Genomic DNA, 15230 nt, shown 5'->3' on the forward strand with positions numbered 1-15230 from the left:
TTATCAAGTTCTAAATCTTTCGGGTGTCAATATTTGTATGTCAATTCATTTGAGGATTTATCTTTACCTTAGGAACTAATGAGCGATGAAATTGGTGTCTCAAAAGTTAGTTGAGAATTGAGATGCGATTAAAGTTACCCAAATCCTATGAATTAAAAAGAATTAATTAAGGAACTTTGTCAACTAGCTAAAAAAATACTCCGTATTATTCATCCTTAGTTGGGGAGCGTGAGTGTGGTTTATGTTTGTCATGTAGGTCTCGTTATTCGTACCTCGTTACCTCGTCATATGTATCAAACCGAAGTAGTAGTTTTTTTTAAACTTCTTGTTTATGGAGCTACTGTTTTTGGGTGCCGAGGGATACCGTAGCAGTCAACGATTCCAGCCATTCAAACATGTTTTGAACGGTTCAGGCCACTCACCTCACCAGTCTCTTCTTTTTTTCTCTATCTAAAATCTGGACCGTCCAAAATATGTTTGAACGGCTGAAATTATCGACAGATTACCACGTGTGTAGTACTCGCCCGACACCCAAAACTTCCCCTTTCATGGGATCCCTTGTTTTATCCATCAAATTACGTGCAGAAGGGGTGGTTGAAATGCAATGAAGACTCGGATCAAAAAAGAAAAAAAAGAAATGCAATGAAGACAAAATCCAACACCACCATGTTTTGGCCTTTTTTTAAGATTCTCACCTTAATTTAATTGGCTAGACGTCTGTTTCTGTTTATTTTTTTTGCCCCCACGGCCCCACACGGTAAGAGTATCTTACGATTCTTACCGAGATATTCGATTAATCTCGATGTCCTGTATTAGTTATTCATTTAGACTAGTCAATCATAAAATATCTGCAAGTGGGATGGAGTGGAGTTGAGTATAATTGGTGCTTCATTTATACTCTTAATTAATTTCATGCACGTGGGCATGGTTCAATTCCTGTAAGTACTTATCCCTTCTCCGAGTCCTCTAAGATAAAGTAGATTAGGATTAACGAATAACAAAAAAATTTGATAAAATATCTAAACAATTTATTTTTAGATCATATTTCAAAAGTGAACTCAGCGAGGCCCCCAGCGCAGCCTTGCTGGCATCAGTCCGAAGATCGGAGACGTCCACTATGTAGAGCTCGTCGAATACTACAAGCGTACCAAAAATCAAATCGATCAAATATCGTTAAGTTCCTTGTCGGAACACATATAACTTGAAAAGAATAGATTCAATGGTTTTGATACAGTGTTTCGTATCCATTAGGATTCATTTTTTTTTTTCCAAGTTATATGTATTCCGATGAGGCACTTAAAGATATTTGATCGAGTTGATTTTTGGTACACTTATTGTACTCGACGAGCTCTATGCAGTGAATGTCTCTGATCGTCGGACTGATGCCGGCAAGGCCATGCCAGCAGCCACGCAAAACCCACCCCGGGTTCTTCAAAAGTGGAGGGGAAAGATGCTGGGTTGAAGCCAGCTGTGGGGTCAATTACCTTTGGCATATAATTTCTTTTTTCAGACTTGACAATTGAAAAAAAAAAAAAAAACCACTGTAAAATGCAAAACAAAAAGGAGTTAAGAGTGTCTGTGTATATATATGTTCGTAACATAAACTTCAAATTACAATGGACCAAAAAAAAACCTTCACTGAAACACCACACAAAAACTATTTAAAGTAGATATCGAATCGTACTTGTTTTAATTAGCAAAATAGTGCCACATGAACAAGTTCAATTCTGACTAAAAATTATCAACCATAGATCCATAAGGTCCAACCCAGTTACACACACAATGAATAATTCGTTTACCTACATAAATTTTAATTACAAAAAAATGAGGAAAATTACCTATACAGTCTACTTTGACTTGCGAATACCAAACCCAATCAAGGTTTCCCAATTTTAGGGGTACATCTAAGGTTCTAACGAGAAAAAGAAAAAAGAATCACGATCTAAAAAATAATTAGTAAAATATTCCCAATTTAATTAGGTTCTTAGTTTTTAGGAATTTCAAATTGGAGTCCAGAGATTCTTTTTTTCATCTCAATCTTCATCTTCTATTCTAGGTTGGACGCGCGAGAGTAGGAGGGAGTTCCTTTCCATGCATTTTGATTTTGTTTGCCAAACGAGAAGTCTAGGACCACCGCGTGGTGGCCACCGGTCACAGCAGGGCCCAACCTTGGCCACATGACCAAAAGCGGAGGTTACATTGGCCATTCGAACCAAACTATTCCAAGGAAAACATGCTTCGTTCACTTGTGTTCCGATATCCGATTAATCTCGATGCTAATACAGAAGACAAACTTAACGGGACGAACAAACGGTTCGGGAGACGCACAAATATCCAAAATGGACCCCATCGTGAGAGTACAACACCAATAAGTGTGTGACTACCACACAAATGTGACGGTGCTCTACGAGTAAAGAATAATTTTCGGGCCGGTCACTACGGGGCCCAAACTTTCGTCGTTACTCATATCCCATAAGTTTTGTTTTGTGTAATGGAAAGGGTGGATGCAAATTGACTCCTTATCCTCTTTCTTTCCTTCCTTCCCACTAAACAACACCAAACCAAAAACAGAGGACACTACTTTCACAATTTTGGACTACAACTCATTTTCTTCGTTCACAGGAATGGCTGAGGCCGTCATGAGTTTCACAGTTGTCAAGCCAAACATCCACAGTTCCCTCCAAGCAACAAAGTTAGACTCGAACCCAACATTGAAACAAGTAAATCCTGGCACTCAATTCCATATATGTTTTCAAATTCCATCAAACTTTTTGGTGCTAGAAATGAATACCCCTTTCTTGATTTTGCAGCTTAGGCAGTGCTCAAGCATTGGATTGAAAAATGGCTGGCATCAGGTGAGTCAAATTTTTAATTTTCCTGGCAACCAAACAGAAAAGGAAGGTTCTGAATTTATATTTTTTAATAACAAAATACACTGATTTTATCTCTTTACGTACAATAATAGATTGAAGGCAGCAAGAGTAGAAGAGGGTCCTTGAGCAAAGTGAATGCTTTACCAGATTGGCCACTAATGGCAGTTATGGTGGACCATATGGAAGGCCAAAGAGACATCATATTACAAAAGTCTGTTTGGCACCTCAATAATGATGAAATAAAGAATGTTTGTGAGTATTTTCTCACTCAATTTTTTCCCTCTCTCTCCAGCTTTCATTTTGAATGGATATGCTTGAAATATGAATTTTAGAAGAAATTTGTGCCGGGTCTGGGTAAAACTCGCATTTACTCGGACCTCTAAACTTGACCTTTGCTCTTCTCCTGAACCCGACTTCCCTGCGAGCAGCATCGTTAGAATTGCCCGACTGAAGTTTTTTTTAACTTATTTATATCCTGCCTCGTCTCTCAAAGATTCTCCATTGGGTACTTCAAAAAAAATTGTTCTCTTAGATTTTTTCTCTGTTTTTTGGTTGAAGAAAATGTAAGTACTTCTTGCTTGTTTTTGAATTATAGATACATTATACATAATGTTCACAGTTTGGGGATGCTGCTTCTTTGGTGCCACAAAAGTAAGCATTTCTCAGTCAGACCAATTTTGAATAATTGACATTGTTGAAATCTGGTAACATATCCAAAATCATGAATTCCTGATTCATGATCAACATGGTTTAGGATCCATACTATGACTCAGAGCAGTACAGGAAAGATGGAGGAGATGGTACTGGGCATTGGGTTTATGAGAAGGTAAAATTTTATTTTTCACTTCATGCTTTGACTAGTTTTTTACACGAACAAGGATACAATATATCCTGACAACCCGAAATTATAATGGGAACACAGGTTGGACTTGCATAACTCGATGAGAATTTGGATAACCATTTTGTTCTTCATGTTGACCCGTTGACACAAAGTGACATGCTCAAACACGTCACAACACCGCACGATGCATGTTGCAGAATACCAACTATGTGCCATGGTTTGGCTATCGTCTTTTTGTTGGTTTTATTTTTTATGTGATTCTGATGATACAATAAAATGTGTTGATTTTTGTTATAAATTAAACAGGCTCTATGTATATAACATTGCTATGCGTGTAAATTTTATCTACACCCTAGAATCATTTTCAATTGAAAAGGCCGTTAGCAATGTCCACCCGAGCATGATATGGTTCTAAGTAGTTTGGGTTGGTTGGTAAGTGTTTTGACCCCAAACCCTAAATGACACAACTCAAACACGACACGACAAGATGCATACAAGATGCCCATCTGGTCATGCCTAATTAATGTTTCACGGTGAAGTTATGATATTAGTGAAACTGTACGACAATTATACTGTAGCAAGAAGATATGGAAGAATCTGCCAGAGCAGAGCTGTGGCGTGAGGAGCTGATTGAAGAGATAGAACAGAAGGTTGGAGGGCTGAGAGAATTGGAAGAGGCTGGGAAGAAGGAAAAACTTGTTAAATGATTCTTTTACATCCATCTCTGCATTTGTTTCCATTGTACTCAATTGATAATGATGTATATACCTTGTACACCGTGAAGTTTCACTTGATTTTATAGGTGGAAATGGTTTGAGACAAATATGGTTCTCTCAATCCGGCCTCTTGCTGATTGAATATTTATTATACGGTCTTGTTTAAATGGCCAATTAGATGGAGTATGTAAGCTCCAAAAAGCCGAGACTTTCATGCATCTCTTTTATCGAGTTATAATTCATTTTATGTATTGATGAGTCGATTTCTGGCACGCTTGGTCTCGCCAACATGCAAAGAAAAATTTAAACACCGGTGTGGTGCCTACCAATACTCCTAAGTCAGATTGTTTGTGGAAAGAGGTGTACTGAACTCGAGCGCATCAGGTTGCTAGAGTTGCATACCTGTCCCCGTTGTCTAGATAATGATCTTACAGGTTTTTTTTAAGGAGGTTGAGTCCTAGTTGGATTGAAATCATAGATCGTTGGGATGTAGATAAAGACGGCACTGATTTTTGGAGCGTTTTGGAGTTATTCTAGAGGAGATTATGATTTCTAAAGAGATTCCTTTCATGCTAGTTTAATACTATGAATGAGAGAATGGAGGGTTGGGGACTTGGGGTGTGATCCTATTGCAACAGATTCCGTCCGGATGGGATTCATGGCTGTCCAGACGGCCACACAAGGAGTCAAAGGCAGAAGATTCTTGAAATCCCGTCAAGACGGGATTGAGGGTCATCTTAACGGACCTTGTTAGGATTAATTGCATCCCGACAAGATGCAACGCCCGATATACCTATTTATATATCCTTAATGCATTTTAAGGTTAGAACTTCCTTTTTTAAAGAGGCTATATCATAAGAGAAAGAATTTGAGAGTGTTTTTCCATTGATTCAATAGTAAGTGTGCGGCTCCGACAAGTTAACATGTTGTCAAATCTCGTATATCTTGTCTCTCGTTCTTCCTTTGCTTTCTTTTTTTGTCGTTTATGTTTGTTCTGTTATTCATACTTCCAGACCTTGAGAGTTTGCGAGATTGAATGAGTAGATTAATCCTACCAATTGACATCAGAGTTGCGGTTGCAGAGAGGATGTTTGAGCGATCTAGGGCTTTAACGAGAAGACCACTTGGTCATAAAGATTCTTAATTAAGGTTGATTTTGCCTCAAGATTTACAATGCCATATCATTGTCTTGATATTATCTAATACGTGCATATAAACTCATCATAGGCAATACGGTCGTAGAGAAACAAACCCAAAACAACTTAGGAGAAAACATTGCATTCCATCCGCTGAAAGTAGGGAAAATTACCCCAGTTTCAATTGTTCCTACCTTTTGGTGAGTTGTTTTGTGTCCATTCTCTCCTAGTTTAGTTTTTATTTTGGTCTGCTGGTTTTCTGTTCTGATTCAGTTTTTCCTGATACACCCCTAAGCACTGCAGTTTGGTTTTGATTTCAATCAAAAATTTACCATGAAAAAAAACAAAAACCCATATTCGCTCAAAGACACATTCACAAATTTGTCACGTCGACAAAATTTTAACTGACCCAGTTGTGACCTTATTCTACATAAAACAAGTTCGGAATTAATCATTAAAAGGGATTGAAACAAATATTGAGAACAAGTATGTTGTTTAATGGAGTACAACATAACCACGAAAAACCCAAGTAAATAAACCCAAAATGCATTCGCAAAATGCAAGCTTTGAAGAAGGCGACATGCGACAAAGTTGTCAATAGAATACGCAAGAATACTGGAAAAAAATGAAGTCTAATAGGAGTAAGTGCATCAGAGAGATTCCCGAAGACAAATCATCATTCTCCAATATGGAGGTGCTGATGTCCTCGTCTGTTTCATCGTCACTTGCACAAACACATCACATGCTAAAAACAAATTTCTTTCAAACTCTCATAACAATGTTAAATAATACTTTGCTACGAACTTCGACAAAGGAATTTGATTAAGTGAGAAATTCAGCATCGAGAAAAAAAGGACCATGATTCATGTTCTATGTCCGAACGGGTGCCTCAGTTTAAGTTGTTTTCATAGTAGACACTCAAAGATACATTAAAACCATCATTGGCACCGTAAATCCAATTCCAATTCCAAAAGTTTTACAGTTAAACTTCATTCTAAATAACCCAGAGAGATTTCAAAACCCAAAGACTAAATTAATTATGCACACAATGTGGAATTATAAACAGAGAAGCCACAAAAATAACTTGCAGGAAATTTTGTAAATGAATAAACGGTACCGAAATTTTTGGATTCAGATTTGGATCGAATCCAGTCCATTGATTGACAGACCTATTTTGGAATACTGTTGAAAGTATTTAACGGGAAAAAAAAACCCAATTGCCACACCAAATTGACCAAATAAAATAAGAAATTCAGTCCAAATCCGAAGCCAAAAAAAGAAAAGAAATTAAATTTGGTGGAAATACCTCAAAGCCTCAGGTAAAGTTAAGTTTCATAGTGATATACTCGAAGTATATTTGTACCCATCATAGGCATAGGCATATGCAAATCCCACCACAATCAATGAAAATCAGCAACGAATATACAGATTAGAGTACACCAACAGAACGAATTGAAGACAAAAAAAGATGAGTCTTTTCTAAATACAGTAATAATTAACCAACAAAAACAGCACTCTGAACTTAAAAAAAAATCACACCTTTTTACTACTATTCAAGGAAAATAACAAACAGCATAAGAAAACTAATCCCTGGGCCTGAATAAAGGAACTGGAGCCCCCCCTTTCCCTTCAGCTTATCTCTGAGATTGGCCGATTAGGGTTTGCTTTGCCTCTATGTATGTATGTATAGGTGTATATATAGGACTGTAAGCAAAGCGTTTCAAGCTACTCTCCACTCCACTCCACTAGGTTAAACGAATGAGAATGATCTCTCCAGCGCATGCGGGTGAACCGACAAGTCAAGTTGGACGGCTAGGATTTCATTAGTGGGGTAGTGTCAGATCGGGAAAAGGCCATACTACTATTAACAGGACAAACGCAAATTTATTTTTTATTGTTCTTCCATGGTAAATCTAGGGTTTCTAAAACGCAAAATTGATTTATTTTTTTTTAATCGAGCAATTCGAAATTAAAACCTAAATATTACTGTATGAACCAGAACCAGAACCAGGTCCAAGCTATATGGGATCCCAAAAAAAAAAAAAAAAAAAAAAAGTTCCTAGCTATTAATTATAAAATAAACCTTTTAGCAGCTCTGAACAAGAAGCACCAGTGGTCTAGTGGTAGAATAGTACCCTGCCACGGTACAGACCCGGGTTCGATTCCCGGCTGGTGCAGTTTCTTTTTTAATGTGTTTTTCTCTCTGTTATTTGTTTGTTTCTTTTTTCATTTTGTTTGATTTGGAATTTATTTTTTTCCCCCCAAAGCAGGATACATCAGCGGGAGTTAGGAGCAGTTAGACTATCCATAGTCCTTGATGCAGGCAAATATTTGGCTTATTCTAGCAAAATAATAATTTTAGTTTATTATGTAAGAATAGTATTTTATTAGGAAGTTAGTATATTCGATTCCAATATCCTTTTAGGAATCTTCGAATTAGGGAAGGGAAGTAACCATCCTAGAAACAATAATTTTACTATTTTTGCTAGTTTCTTGTTCCCTAAGAATTAGAATTATTTCATAGTATCCTAGGAAATTATGTGAAGTGTATATATTCTCTTCGTCTTGTGTCTTCATTCTCAATCCCAGACGATTCTCTCTCTCTCTCTCTCTCTCTCTCTCTCTCTCTCCGCGGTTTTTTTAGCCTGCCTGCCAACCCTTTCTCTCGCTCTCACGCCCAGCAGCCGGGCAACATTGAGTCACCTGCAGCCACCACCACCTAAACAGCAACAGCAACAACAACCAAGGTATGGATTCGAGGGTCGTTACCAAAACGAAGAGTATTCGAGGCGTCGTTATGGAATTGGGGCTTTCGCACAAGGAAAGGAAAGGTTAGAGCATACGGATAGGGTTTCGAGGCGTGATAGGCGTCGTTATCGAAATGAAGAGTATTCGAGGCGTCGTTATGGAATTGGGGCTTTCGCGCAAGGAAAGGAAGGGTTACAGCATATAGATAGGGTTTCGAGGCATGACAGGCGTCGTTATCAAAATGAAGAGTATTTGAGTCGTCGTTATGAATGAAGAGTATTCGAGGCGTCATTATCGAAACCATGAAGATTTTAGTAGTATGGGTTCGATGTTTGACCTTGGGAGCTTGTTGATATGGATCTAGGTTTTCCCATTGTAGGTTTTGTGCAAGGAAAGGAAGCATCAAAAGTGCCTTTTGATCCAAAAAGCATGATCACTTGGCCAGCGTTGAAAGATAGAAACATTAATAAAGATGATCACTCGTACAACATTGGGGACGCCATGTGAATCTTGAAATGGGTCTTGGACAAAATGCGCGAAACTAGTGTAATGCTAAAGGAGGAACATTTTCTTTTAGCAAAATATTGTCGATTTACACCCCAAGAGCATATGCATTACCTTAGGAGGATGAAGGAGAGTGACGGGTTTGATATCGAGGGTTTTCTTGATAATATTGATCCTTGGGATATGTCTATTAGACCAATGAAGCTTCACTTGTTCCCCCCTGATAATGTGATATGGAAGAGCCTCGAAGATTACTCAAAGGTTGCTCTTGACAAGTACAAGCAGCATACCAGGGCAACAAAGTACCAGTTTGCATTGTTGCTCAAGGCAAACTGTCGCAGTGGTTGCCCTTTAGTGTATTATATTACCTTTCAGGACCATGATGTGGCTCGTTCTCATAACAAGAATTTCCAAGCTTGCTTAACTATTATTCTGAATGAGACAGTGGTCCCTTTATGTAGGCCTAAACCGTAGTTCTAACTACTTGAAAGGATCGGCCCTCGACTAAGGGCCTGTCTGATAAAATTGAAAACTGAAACTGAATGCTAAAAAATTAAGTACTGAAAACTGAATGCTGAATTTTTTAAGCTAATAAGCTGTTTGGTAAGCATATTAAGTACTAAATTAAAAAAATGATAAATTAATTTTAGTCCCGATTCTCTCTTAATTTACTAATGGTCACAATGTACTTAAAAAATGGTGGAATGGTGATTGTGGTGGTGGTGTGTTGGTGGTGATGGAGTGGCGGCGGCGGCGGTGTTGGAGTGCTGGCGATAGTGGTGTAATGGTGGTGGTGGAGTGATGGTGATGTAACGGTGGCAGTGAGTGGTGGTGGCGGTGGTGGTGTAATGGTGGTGGTGGCGGTAGAGTGATGGTGTAATGGTGACAGTGAGTGGTGTCGGTGAGTGATAATTGTGCAATGGTGGCATTGTGGTGACGGCGGCGGTGACGGTGTGATAGTGGTGGTGGTAGTCTAATAATGTTAGTGGTGGTGATGGAGTGATAGGGAAGTGGTGGTGGTGGTGGGGTGGTGAAGGAGTGGTGGTAGTGGTGGTGGAGTGGTGGTGGTGGTGGCGATGGTGGCGAAGTGGTGATGGTGGTGGTAGTGGTGATGGTGATGGTGGCGAAGTGGTGGTGGTGGTAGTGGTGGTATGGTGATTAAATGAAAGTATATAAGAATTCAGCCAAAATTAAGTAGCTCAAAGCTACTTAATTTTTTTTCAACTTTTTAGCCTACATTTTAAGTAGCACTTAATTTGTTAAGCAATGTATAATATCGTTATCAAACTTATTAAATCACTTATTACTTAATTGATTCAGTTTTAAGTGCTGAATTTAAGTTATCAAACAAGCCCTAAGGTCCATGCTGCCCTGGAGGTGGTCTTCTCTAGGTTTACCTATTCGGTGCCGGTCTACCGCAATGGAAGTATTGCCAATCGATTTTATGTGGAACATGCATTTTGGAAGGTTTATTTTTTTCGACTTTCATGAATTAGAAACTTGCTTTTATCATGTATTGTAATATTGATTTTAGATTCAAGAACATGTGTGGTTGAGAATACTCAATTGTATCGATTGACTTGGGGGTTGTTGACTACAATCATCTCAAAATATTATGCCAAAAAAAATTCTCACTCAACAAATTAATCTGATGTGGTAGATTTAACTCATCCACATTGTCCGGTCTTGCATGTTCTTTCCATACATACAGCCAATTAAAACAACATAAAAATTTCAAACCGTCAGTAACAAATTTCTCAGATGCGTTGATATGATGAAACGTAATCCCTTTCTCCATATACCTCTTCTTTTCTGAATCACTGATCATACTTTGGCAAACAATGACCCCTGCTTATTCAGACTTGAAGCATTCTAAACACCAAATGTTGAACAAATCCATGACGCAGCCCAAAATTCAAGTCATACATAATTCGGCTTCACTTTTTTTATTTTCTTTTTAATCCAATTGGCGTCAGTTTGATATGGTAAAGTAAGAGAACTATGGAGATTGCCCTAACAAGCACAATCATAAGTGAAACTCTGTGTATGTTTTCTTACAGTAGTAATACCTAGGTGACACGAATAAGAAGTACAACCATGATGAAGATACAAGTCATTACAAACATCACAAGCCATGTAAAGCACGTAGTCTTGAAAGTCTTCGAGTATATATCCATTGCTCGTGTATTGACATGATCAGTGCTTGCTAAGCTATGTTCAATGGCCTTCTCTGTCGAATCAAGAACCTGCACTCATATTACAACCGAGCTATGAGAATAGTTGCTCACGTGTAGCAGCGAAGCCAGGATTTTAATCCCCAGGGGGCTAGCTTAGTAGACATATATTTTTTATCGGAACGTATACTTAAGTATATCACAAGGTTTTTGCTTTCCAATTCATTACATTTGTATATTGTAATAATTTTTTAGGCTGCATCAAGTATCACATGGTTATTTTTTATTTATGAAAGAAAATGAGAATGTAAAATAACTGATTTTTTATCAACTCGAACCAAAATTATTAAGATTATAAGTAGTTATATTGCCTATGCACAAATAATTATCAAAATCAAGTATATACAAAATAAAAATTTTAAAACTCGGACACTCGGAGGGCCGGGACCGAAGGGGCCCCGGCTCCCTGGGCACCAACATGGCTCCACCCCTACTCACGTGTCAGAATACAGTTCAATTAAACAAACAGTCATGAAACAAAACCTGTAGGAATGCAATATTGGATGCATAGTTTGACCCATCACAGACCCATGGTTTAAGAATGTAATAATGCACACTTGAGCACTTTGCGACATGTAATGCACAATTATTGACATCTCTATAATGCAATGATATCCGCAGAAGATACAACCCATAGCATCTGCCTCATAGACAACTAGCAAAGCAAAACAAGATGATGAATTCTAGGTAAGTTACTTTCTTTGTGTTTTTGATGGATTGACTCATGACGAGACTACTCTCTTTAAGTTGCTGAGCCAACCCAACCATTTCATCTGTCAAATCTTTTTGAAGCTTCGTGTTGAAGGCAGCAAAGGCAATGAGAAGCAGTAACAAGAAATAATGTGCAATAATAGCTATAATGACATTCAACTGGGTGGATGGCGTAACGCTAGGTAGCTCCTCCAAAACCTCTAATAAAACATTTACAGTAAAAAGTTGTAACCTAAGACAGACATGCTAACTAGTTGGTTGAACTAGTAATCTACTAATGCATTCATATTCTGAAGCTGAAAACCAAACCATCAACTATGCTTGTGAGCCAATTGAGCACAATTTCTTTTGTAAATCTTATATAAAGAAAGTGAACGAAAAAGAAGAAGTCCAACCACCAATTTCTCTTTCTGATAAGAGATCACACATTAGTATTTACATCTCTAAAACTCGAAATGAAACTGTTGTGGTGTCTTGCTCGCATCTTGATGCATTTCTATTTGAAACTAGAGGCTTCTTAATTAACAATGAGTTAGTTCTTACTACACATTGTACATTTACTTTATAATGCACATTAATTGTGAGCTCAAACTCAACTAGAATGCAAGGGTTTTCCTTCAAAGCAGGTTTCAGTTTTTCCCTACTAGAAGGCATTATATTGTAGACAACTAGTCCTTTCATAGTTCAGTCCCTTGGTATGCAATGTACCAAATAATAAGTGGACACATAAATACATGGTATGCCATGAGTCTAACTCAGTTTGGGTTGTTAGGGGAAAAAAAATATTCACATGTTTCATCAAGATGACAAAAATAATTCAATTGCGCATAACTACTACATTTTGAATACACATAAAAAAGAGAGCAAATAACTACAAGTAAACATGTAGACAGGCATTAAGAACCTCAAAATGGTTTTAAAATTTATGGCAGAGAACTCTTGCCTTCAACTCTTGTTGTGCTTTAGTTACTTCTACAATGTGCTTCGACTCTGGCAAGTACCAGTGGTTTTGAATATGAGTCTGTGCCGCTATATCCAATTTGATAGGAGCCGAGTGATTAGTGTTAGCATAATTATGAAGTCTATCTTCAACGCTTGATTGGGGCCTGTTTAATAAATTAATGAAACCACCACACAAAAAATGAACAAATAGATGTATCACCTAATTACAAATAATACAGAAACTGTAGTTTCTTACACAAATCTTCTCATCAATCTTGGGGAAGTAAGAATTTATCCTTCGGTCTTAGAAGGGATTTCTTTTACAGAAGTTACATCAGAAGGTTTCTCAGATTCTTGCATGGTTGACTGGAAGTGTCCAAGTGACAAGCTGGGTTAGAAATGAGAAATCATATGAGATGAATGTATTTCTAATACACAGGAAGAAGAATGAAGTAGCTAGGTCTTAAGCTAAATGTCATGATGGAGACAAAAAAAAAAAATTGTAAAACCTTCTGAAATGGCTTCAAAAGTAACCAAAAAAAAAAAAAATGGTCCAAAGAATCACTGAATGCAAGTTGCCCCAGAAAAAGCAAGTCATTCAAAGGTAGTAGTATTAAGGGGTAATCACAAAAAGCTAATCAGATTTCCGTTTCCCAACGAAAGGATGGTGGGGAAAAAAACCCAATGCAAATGATGTTATGTGAAAATGGCAATTCCAATGTTTATTCTTAAATACTTTTATCGAAGTTAGAAGAAGATGAATGTCATTGTTTAAATGTAAAACTGTTGATGTAGAAGAAATTGAAGGAAACACGCACCACGGGGACAGCCAATTTGGACGCAATGGCTTCTATCTTCTCTGAATAATCATTCACCAGTGCTTTTGGTATTCTATAGAAACATATTCATAAGAAGACTCACAAAATGTTAATCACCAAGTCTCAAGTCCTCATACAAGAACAACACGACTAGAATATTGAGAAGGCCAAAAGAGAATTAAGTTTCATCATATTGTTCCTCTACAATCCAAATCATGTATCAATATCCAAATCAACATTGTTTAAAAGTGTCTCCACTCTTCCGAACAAAAAAGTTACATGAATACCTAAATAATGTAGAGCCATGAAGGTGCATTCATAAAAGAAACCATAGCACAAGAAAATAGATTACAAAATGGGAAAGAAATATGTAAGGACCTTGGTAATCCATCTGAGGTTTTCTCTTCAGCTAGTTTTTCCAATTGATCTCGTAGAGTAACAACATACTGCAAAGACGCAATCATTTCTATGAGAATTTAGAAAAAGAAAAAATAATAAGAGGATGAAACAAGTGCCGTAATGCAACATAGACCACAGAGTTGTATCTGAAATGGATCAACACATAAAACCGACTCTGAAACAATCATCATATATATACACATTTGCCTATCCCCAAGATTCACAGAGGTAAAATTAATCTGTAGATACATACGTAGAGGGAGAGAGAGAGAGAGATAAAAGACGTACATGTAGAAGCTTTGCTTGATTTTGTTGATGATGTGCAGCCGCAAGCAGTCTCCTAAAGTTTATTTCTGTTTTGCTCATGCCCATTTCTCCAGATCCTGAAACATCAAATCAATTGCGGAGCGCTTTAGAGCCCTCTTTTCACTTTGTAGTCTCCGCGGCCCTGGCCCCCGCAACGCACTGATCACTGGTCATCTCTCTCTATCTCTGTGTATAAAAATGCTTGTGTATATATATATATATATATGTATACGTATGTGTGTGTGTGTATTGATCCATTTCACTATACACAAAGGACTTCTTTGTATGGCATAGAGTCAAGACTATTAAGGGGCTTCATTTGATATCTAACTCTAATTGATGTAAGTTCCTCTATACAAAGGTGAAACGAGATGAAAATGTCATGCCAAAGGATATTTGAATGAAATTGAAGACCATATATGATATATCAGCAATCACAAAACATAGGTGCTGAAACATAATTTGCTCAATACTCAGATTCCTCATGTTTGTCGCTTCAAACTCATCGGCCTTTCACAAAGCCCTAATCTAGCAGTCATATAAGTTCGGTACACCCGTATACGGTTCTAGGCACCAAATTTGGAATATAATCAAGAAATACGGAACCAGATATACAAAGCTAGCATTTGAAGTTTCAATCGTTCTCAGTGAATGCGTATGTTTTCACTTGTGGTGATTATAGACCAAAAACTCCCCAATTTCACAATTTACATGGAACCCTGATTTTTGTGGTTTGAACAAGTTGTAGTGAAATTAAAGACAACTGAGAGAGAGAGAGAGAGAGAGAGAGAGAGAGAGAGAGAGAGAGAGAGAGACCTTGGTTGTGGGTAATGGCGTCCTAAACGCATCGATGCTGAGGGAGGCAGAAATCGCTAGTTGTGGTCGCCGGAAGGGAAGGGAGAGGCCGGTGGTGCTGGTCTTCGATGCTGGTGGTCGTCGATGGTTGAATGGAGAAAATAAGCTAGCAATCCAAGTAAAGAGTCCCCGAACTGAGAATAACTT

General features: G+C 37.8%; 2 protein-coding genes, 1 long non-coding RNA gene and 2 other non-coding genes across 6 annotated transcripts; 3 read left to right on the top strand and 2 right to left on the bottom strand.

Moving 5' to 3' along the window:
• Positions 1 to 2480: 2480 nt before the first annotated feature.
• On the top strand, positions 2481 to 4551 carry LOC131336275 (photosynthetic NDH subunit of subcomplex B 4, chloroplastic). Of its 2 annotated transcripts, none has more exons than XM_058372064.1 (6): positions 2481 to 2720; positions 2811 to 2855; positions 2966 to 3125; positions 3469 to 3524; positions 3628 to 3699; positions 4254 to 4551. In XM_058372064.1, exons 1-6 carry the CDS (start codon positions 2505 to 2507, stop codon positions 4257 to 4259), a joined length of 555 nt encoding a protein of 184 aa, XP_058228047.1. In that variant the 5' UTR covers positions 2481 to 2504; the 3' UTR covers positions 4260 to 4551. The 2 variants fall into 2 exon arrangements, with proteins under 2 accessions (XP_058228047.1, XP_058228046.1); XM_058372063.1 differs by having other exon boundaries at positions 2483 to 2720; positions 4293 to 4551.
• Positions 4552 to 5993: 1442 nt separating this feature from the next.
• On the bottom strand, positions 5994 to 7415 carry LOC131336283 (uncharacterized). The gene is made up of 2 exons (XR_009202772.1): positions 6359 to 7415; positions 5994 to 6325 (listed from the first exon to the last, which is right to left on the bottom strand). It is a non-coding gene; the product is annotated as an uncharacterized LOC131336283 (long non-coding RNA).
• Positions 6211 to 6298, bottom strand: LOC131299340 (small nucleolar RNA R44/J54/Z268 family). The gene has a single exon (XR_009190724.1). It is a non-coding gene; the product is annotated as a small nucleolar RNA R44/J54/Z268 family (small nucleolar RNA).
• Positions 7416 to 7672: 257 nt separating the features above from the next.
• TRNAG-GCC (transfer RNA glycine (anticodon GCC)) lies at positions 7673 to 7743 on the top strand. The gene has a single exon. It is a non-coding gene; the product is annotated as a tRNA-Gly (tRNA).
• A 590-nt stretch (positions 7744 to 8333) lies between these two features.
• On the top strand, positions 8334 to 9311 carry LOC131336280 (UPF0725 protein At1g23960). Its single transcript, XM_058372068.1, has one exon. The coding sequence runs from the start codon at positions 8846 to 8848 to the stop codon at positions 9290 to 9292; it is 447 nt and encodes a 148-aa protein (XP_058228051.1). The 5' UTR covers positions 8334 to 8845; the 3' UTR covers positions 9293 to 9311.
• Positions 9312 to 15230: the final 5919 nt, after the last annotated feature.

The sequence above is a fragment of the Rhododendron vialii genome, chromosome 8a (assembly GCF_030253575.1).
Source record: "Rhododendron vialii isolate Sample 1 chromosome 8a, ASM3025357v1".
NCBI classification, from domain to species: Eukaryota; Viridiplantae; Streptophyta; class Magnoliopsida; order Ericales; family Ericaceae; genus Rhododendron; species Rhododendron vialii.

Excerpts from the sequence above, each read along its gene's own strand:
- LOC131336280 (XM_058372068.1), top strand. The coding sequence starts at position 8,846 with ATGCGCGAAACTAGTGTAATGCTAAAGGAGGAACATTTTCTTTTAGCA.
- LOC131336275 (XM_058372063.1), top strand. The coding sequence starts at position 2,505 with ATGCAAATTGACTCCTTATCCTCTTTCTTTCCTTCCTTCCCACTAAAC. Across the intron at positions 2,721-2,810 it reads CGAACCCAACATTGAAACAA|CTTAGGCAGTGCTCAAGCAT; the intron begins GTAAATCCTGGC and ends TTGATTTTGCAG. Across the intron at positions 3,700-4,292 it reads GGCATTGGGTTTATGAGAAG|CAAGAAGATATGGAAGAATC; the intron begins GTAAAATTTTAT and ends ATTATACTGTAG.